Genomic DNA, 7,467 nt, shown 5'->3' with positions numbered 1-7,467 from the left:
ATGCGGTATCAAGTCTGTCGCTCCAACAGGAATGGGATAGGGTGTGCGGCTCGCGTTATGGGAACTGCTCCATACCCCAGCACTCATTTTCCAGGGGCTTGTCCATGTGTCCTCTTCTAGCAGCAGCTGGGATGGGGATGAGGTTGCCACCTACTGCCTGCTCCTCTGCTGCTGCCTGCTGGTGTGCTGCCAGACACTCATTAAGCCCTCAGAGCTGACAGCCAAGTTGCTCACAGGAGTGGTCCCTGCACATGTGCTGTCAAAAAGCAGGTTCCTGAGTTGGCACCTGCTTAAACCTACTCCATCCCATTATGGCTGGATCAGGTGAGAGATCGTTGCTCCAAGCAGCTCAAGGGGCAGGTGGGGGCCACTAACATCTACCAAGGGTTGGGCATGTACCCGAGAAGCAGGAAGGTCTGTCTCACGTGCAGCCAAAAAGGGAGTGTGAGATGTCTCCCATAGGCAGACTACCACCTCCAAAAATCATTCAAGTGGGAGAAATAATCATGGTAAGAAGTGAGAAAAAGGGACTGAGTGGCCCCCAAACCTGAGATCACTGTTGTAGCCCCTGCCCCTTGGTTGTGCATCCTCTCCTGGTATTTGATATTGCGACCTGCAAATGAGAATGACAGTGAAACTCCTTCTGGCCTGTAGCTGAGGAGACAGAGCAGACACTTGATGGAGCTCGAGTCGAATTTCTGTCAGATCTTTTGCTGATGCAGACCTCGCTTCAGAGGCTGTGCTGAGGCTTTGTCTTTATGTCTACTCTTAGAACTGCTCTGGCTTATGCAAATGCTGTGTTTTGGGGCTCTGACTGCTGTCACAATTCCCTATTGCTATGGGCAGACTGCTTTGAGCTAGCCACTGTGCAGAGAGCTGTACCTGGCTGTCAGGCAGGGGTTTCTCCACCATGCTCCAAAGCTGGTGCTGACACCACCTCCCCATGCTGATCCGTGGGCTGGTGAAAGTGAGACGTGGCAGCCCCCTGCAGAGTCTGTGTGCCTGGCTGCAGTCTCAGAGCTGGCCAAAGGCTGACAGCCACCAGCTGAAGCAGGCAGGGACACACCTCAGGGGTGGCAGCTGCATCCGAACCGAGATGGTCCCAGCATCGTGGAGAATGCCCATTGCAACAATTCTGGGAGCGTCAGTACCTGTTTGCACACCCAGGTCTCACAGCAGCTTTTGAAACTGAGTCTGCATCAGCCTATGCATTCGTCAGTGTCAGTGTCCACCCAAATGTTGAGGAGTGCACCCCTGTGCCCACACACCAGGAAGGATGATTTTGTCAGCTGAAAGTCTCTTTAAAATGTCTCCTGCTTTTTTAATCCCAACTTAATGGGAGATAATATCGCCTCTTACTGGTATCTAGTATTTAATGGTTGCTGTTCACAGCACACCACTGGAAAGAAGAACAAGAATTACACCTTTTTGTAATTGTTGTTTCTTCAGTATCGTTCTCTTCCATTTACCTATTTATTTTTGGCCTATCCATGATGGCTGCATCATTGTTACTATTTTTATCTTTTGATAAAAACCCTGAGTGACACATTTTGCACCTCTCTAGTTTTCTGCTCCATTTCTGCCACCAAGTACCTTTTGTTTCCTCTTTCTATGCTTTTTATTTTGTTTTTTTTCCCCCCTCATTTTGCAGTAGGAGAGGTAGATAATTTTTAACTGTCCCAGATTACAGTTCGAGAAAGGTGTGAATTTGAAAGGTTTCTCTTCACTTATATTGAACATTACTGACACGTTATTTTTGTGGCAGACTTTGAACCTTTGATTTTAACCAGCTTCTATAAATGTACAGAAGTAAACAACAGACTCTGTAAACAGTTCAATACAGAAGACTTGATTTAGTACCTTACAAGACAAAGCAATCAATAATCTATTACACATCTAATCACAGGCCTGAATTAGCCCAGCAGGCCCTGCACAGCATTCCACCAAATGAGAAGGGTGGCTGGAGACCGTGGTAAGAGGGACACAAATCACCAAGACTGCAAATACATTGCTTGGAGTAGATCTATAAATGCAAATATTCAAATTCAACAGTCACCTCTCGCTACAAGTGAATCACGCTATCGGTATCTGGAGACTAGTTGCTATGGCAGAAAGCTGTAGCGGTGGCAAAAGGCCAAGAATCCCGCCTTTGAAATGTTAACTGAATTTAACTCTTGACTTTTCTCAGACAAGGTTCATTACTTCGTGTGAGTGTCATGTTAAATGAATGCTTTGTCTGCCCTAGGTACCAGTTTGGAGGGGATATTATTAATCACTGGGACAGCAAAGCAGATCAGCAACAACCATTTGTCAATAAGCAATTTTTCTTTATACCTTCAAGTCCAGTATATGATAGCTGCAGTCACATAAGGGCCTTTTTGCTTTAATCTTTTTTTCTTTTCTCCATTTTTTTTTCTTCTTTCCTAACCTGTCTCCTTGCTTTAGGCAGGTTATACCCAGTTCACAGCACCTGGATGGGCTCAGAGCCAACCTACGTTTCAGGCACGGTGGTGTGATGAGGAGATTCTCTACTTTGAACAGTTACAGCCCGGGCACAGTCGTGCTGCTGCTCCATTTAAGTGACACCGTAGGCTATAATACTCACCAGGAAAATCAGGAGCTTAGAGACTTCAGCAATAAAGAGACTTCAGTATAAAGATCAGTTGAAAAATAATTTTGTGAATGGCAGAACTACCTACACATGGAATTTAGGCACAAGCGCTTCTTCCAGCTGCCTCTAGCATAGACCCTGTTTCAAGGGCAGCCGCAGGTGCATACGCTGTGCTTCAGCTGGAAGATCTCAGTCCTTTACATCTGCACAAATGAGATCTCTCAAATTAGTTATTAGGCCAGATTTGGCTATTTAGGATTACCAAAATCCATGGAAATGCCTAGATTCATTCAGCGGTGCTACCAACACCTTTTCTTCAACATTAGGACGAGCTATTAAGAAGGACATGCACTTTGGAAGTTAACAGAGAATGGCAGAATAAACTAGATGGCATTTTTGTGAAGACAACTATCAAAGAGAGTAGTGTACTGAGAACTGCATCCACAGTTCTAAAGATGCAGATTCACAAATTGTGACAATGATTTTTCTCCTACAAACACAATACAGGCATTACTATTGTGGGGGGGAAAGCCTTGAATACAGTAGGTCTAGTACAAAATTATAGTGGAGGTGAAGATGGTGACCGAATTTGGAAGGGCTGCTGTACAATATTCCTACCCCAGTCTGCCCTTCTGGAGTTTTGCCCAGTCCCACGAGTATGTTAATAACCACACGACAGTGTAAATGGCTCTGTAGCCTGCAGAACATTTCATGTTCCACCTTCAGAAATCTCGTCCTGACATCCAGCACTTGTTTTCATCTGTTACACAATTCTTTCAGGAAGGAGTTCACAAGGTAAGAGGGCTCTTGCAGTCTCTCCCGCTTCCCTTCCCAACAGGCTTTTGACGATGTGCTCAGACTTGAAGGAAGGGAAATACAAAAGCCCTGCGCAGCACGCAGTAGTATGCTGCTACACAGCACTTAAAAATGCTTTTGCAGTATCACCCAGGTTCTTTGTCATCTTTCGTTAACCATGACAACTGCTGCATTTCCCCTTCTCAAGATACATTGATTTTTTTTAAAAAAACTCACTCGAAATCATACAAGCCACAAACTTCCAATTTTGTTTTGTTTTTTTTTAAACTAATGGCTCACAGTAAGATTTCAGGGTGGTGGTTTTTTTTGTAAATATGCAGAGATATCATTTGATGATACATGTTTTCTTGTTTAATAGGGGTCCTTAGATCAAGAGCAGAATATTTATTGTAACTTTGTAGACCACAGATGACATCTGCCAGGGGAGGTTCAGGATAGATATTAGGAAGATTTCTTTACTGAAAGGGTTTGTCAGCTGTTGGAACAGGCTGCCCAGGGAGGTGCCTGAGTCACCGGCTCACGAGGTGTTTAAGAGATGGGTGGATGTTGCACTGGCGGAAATTATTTAGTAGGCTGATAGGGCTGGGACAAAGGCTGGACTCGATCTTCTAGGTCTCTTCCAGCCGATACGATTCTGTGAATCTGTCTTTGAAATCCAAGGATTCCTCAGGTATACCAGCAAAAAGCAGGCTTCATTGACATTGAAAAAGCAACAACTAGGAACATTTAAAATGAACCATTTATTAAATCAAACTGTTATTTTAACAGTTACATAAGTTACACAGCATGTTTAAGTCAAAAGATTTCACAAGGAAAAAAAAATTAAACTTTCATTATGCAGGCAAAAATAGTACCACACAATATGTACCTGGGAGGGAAGAAGGGAAGGGGAATCTCTAAACATTCAAATAAGGCCATAATTATTTAAAAACAACAATAAAACAATAATAAAACCCCCCAAAGATCCATTTTCCTTTCAGTGTTCAGTGCTGCTAACTATATGTACTTCTATTGTACAGATGTAATCGAGGCAGTGATATCTTGATAGCTAGGTTTAGTGTTTTAAAACACTATCACAAGTGGCATAAGGCTCATTAGTACATACAGCTGCCCTTGGAATGTCAATCTCAGTTGCCTTCATTAACTTAAAATTCACAAAGTGCACAGTTTAAGATATGCCAAAAAATTGAAACTGCTACTCTACCAACAGCTGCCCATGCTTAATACTTAGTGGTCTATTGGAACAAAGTATGTTCTTTCAGAAAAGATGTGTAAGAAAAGCCACTGTAAAACATTTAGTTTCAAAGATGCACTAGGAGCTTTTTGTAAACTGAAAAGTAGAAAAACATGGATTAATCATGTAGAGAAAAGAATACAAAAAAACACTAGAAATGACCATCAAACTTTCAAAGAACAAGCACCACAACAGACATTAGCATTCGATTTTGCAGTGTACAGCAATGTAATGATTTTACTCCAACCAATCCACTTCATCAAATTCTGAATCATCTTCTGAATCACTGTATTCCACAGCAATGCGACGAGAAAGTATGGTAGCAACATCATTCTCAATGCGCTCATGCTTAGCTTCTTGTTCACGTTGCTCTTCAACTTTGCGTAGCTGAATACCTAAATAACATGAAATCACAAATGTTACTCTCCTCCTTTATCACTATACAAAGGATCCACAAAATGCTTTGCAAGCAAAAACAAAGGCTGTGGAGGCTGTCCTCCTCAGACAGAAGTTCTCTGTCAAGTTTTTAAAGAATGTCAGAAGTGCAATGGCAGACAGACTAGATCATCAGTCCTTCTACTACAATATCCTGCTTGTGATTGTCCATTAAAAATGCGCCCACATTTTAGTACCACCGTGATTAAGCCATTTGACTACTTGCATTTCCAGACACTTTCTATATTCCCTCTTCATTAATTCAATTACAAGTTACAGATATCTGAGTATCTTAACACGACAGGACTGCTTGTAATGCAGTTTAATGATCTGTTCTTGGATAAAGTATTACTTAAAGATCAAACACAAAAGAGAAATAAGCACATCCTGATAGTACGAGAAAACTAAATCTAGTAACTTAGTTAAAAACATTACAGAGATCATATATTTTGGTTTTATGCTTACAACATCACAGACTGACATAGTATAATTATGACCCACATCCTGTACTTAACACTCTCCACACAAGCACAAGCCCTTAAGTGGAATTTAAGCTGTAGTAACTTGAGCCATTGCTTCTTGTGCAAGACTTGGTCAAAAGTATTTTCAGGAATCACCTAAATTACACAAGCAGGCTCTCCTTTATTAGTTTTTTTGCTGACATTCTCTACTAATGTTCATGCACCACTGTTGTACTCAAATGTTGTTGATATTACTTTAGATTTAATGATGTTATCAATTCATGTGCATATAGATGCTTTAAAAATATTTTGAATTGGCATTATAGCCCACCTACTGGTATTACAGTACTATACAGATTCTGTACTGTGTTGTAAGTGCAGGGGAAAAAACCAAAGAATGTAGTACCTGACACATTTGAGGAAGATTAATTATTCAAAGATATCACACAGTCAAACAGCAGCATGCACAGTGCAGTGGGTATTTTTCTGGCCATGGTCACCTCAGAATCATGGAATGGTTTGGGTTGGAAGGGACCTTAAAGATCATCTAGTTCCAACCCCCCTGCCATGGGCAGGGACATCCCCGACTAGACCAGGATGCTCAAAGCCCCATCCAGCCTGGCCTTGAACACTTCCAGGGAGGAGACATCCACAACTTCTCTGGGCAACTTGTTCCAGGGTCTCACCACGTTCACAAAAAATGCTTTCTTCCTGGTATTTAATCTAAATCCTAATATCTAATCTAAATGGTCTGAAACTGTTACCCTGCATTCTATCACTACATGCCTTTGTAAAAAGTCCCTCCTCAGCTTATACATACAGCTCCTTGCTAGATCATCAGGAAAACACTGCCCTGCACCTCTGCCAGGCACTTACACCCTGCCAGCGGGGCACTTTGCAGTGTAAAGACTGCTCCAGTACTGTGTTGAGACATGCCAAGATTAGATACTTAACAGCTTTAAGTCATAAGCAACAATTTTGGAATCTCATTTATATGTTGTTGTAATACATTTATATGTTGTTGTAATAATTGATAGGCAATCAAAATTCCAATGCCAACTGATTTTTTCTGCTTTTATCTATCAATCAGTCTGTGAAGAAGAATGCTTTTGTCTTCTACACACTCTGTGGGTAATCAGAAATAGCTACGTTTTCAGCTAAACAGAAATGAAGAGATAATCTCCACAGATCATCTATAAACACACGTACTTTTAAAAGAGATCTAACTTCCACAGAGAACCAGTTTCACCATCCAAAGTAAACATCTGATAAGTGCAATTACAAATTGAAAAAGATCTGTCTACCTGGCAGTGCATATGCTGTAGAGAAGGACTTAAGATGCATTCCTCTAAAGTAACTTCTTCCACACGTGAAATACTCTACCTCTCAAAACTTATGTATATTTAGCAAGTTTCAGAGACCATTGTTTTTGCCCTTTAACAGCTAACCATTACCTTTTCGTATTGCTTCCAGAAGAACGCTTCGAGCATCACTGATTACAGGAAGAGTTGAAGGATGGCGTTTGGGTTCAGGAGCAGGAATCACTTGGGATGGTGGAGATGGAGGCATTAGGGGGGCATGAGGGCCAGGGACAATGGTAGTGGGAGGAGGGTGCAAGACAGGAGGAGGGTGAGAAAGGGCTGCAACTGTGACAGGAGAGGAGGGTCGAATGCCAGGAGGAGGCAAGGGAGGAGGTGGCGGTGGTGGAGGAAGTCCCTGTATTTCAGCTTGTGGAGGAACTGGGTGAACAGGTACAGCTTCGCACACTTGGGCAGCTCTAGTGACAGGAGGAGAGGGTTGTGCCAGCGGAGGAGCAATTGGAGGTGGAGCTGGATGTAGGACTCCAGGTGCTATCTGGAGAGGAGCTGGGGGAGGTGGCACAGCTGGGGCCTGCAGAGCAGCTGTGGGAG

The 7,467-nt window shown here is 42.6% G+C and overlaps 1 protein-coding gene across 1 annotated transcript; it reads right to left on the bottom strand.

The window, feature by feature from the left end:
• Positions 1–4,148: 4,148 nt before the first annotated feature.
• LOC104279412 (wiskott-Aldrich syndrome protein family member 1-like) lies at positions 4,149–7,462 on the bottom strand (the record flags this gene model as incomplete). Its single annotated transcript, XM_009876687.1, has 2 exons — positions 4,149–5,056; positions 7,012–7,462. Coding segments are annotated over 2 exons (609 nt in total), but the record flags the coding sequence as incomplete, so codon positions are not given.
• Positions 7,463–7,467: the final 5 nt, after the last annotated feature.

This window comes from Apaloderma vittatum, unplaced genomic scaffold (genome assembly GCF_000703405.1).
Source record: "Apaloderma vittatum isolate BGI_N311 unplaced genomic scaffold, ASM70340v1 scaffold7639, whole genome shotgun sequence".
Lineage (NCBI taxonomy): Eukaryota > Metazoa > Chordata > Aves > Trogoniformes > Trogonidae > Apaloderma > Apaloderma vittatum.
This window is presented reverse-complemented; position numbering and strand designations above follow the sequence as displayed.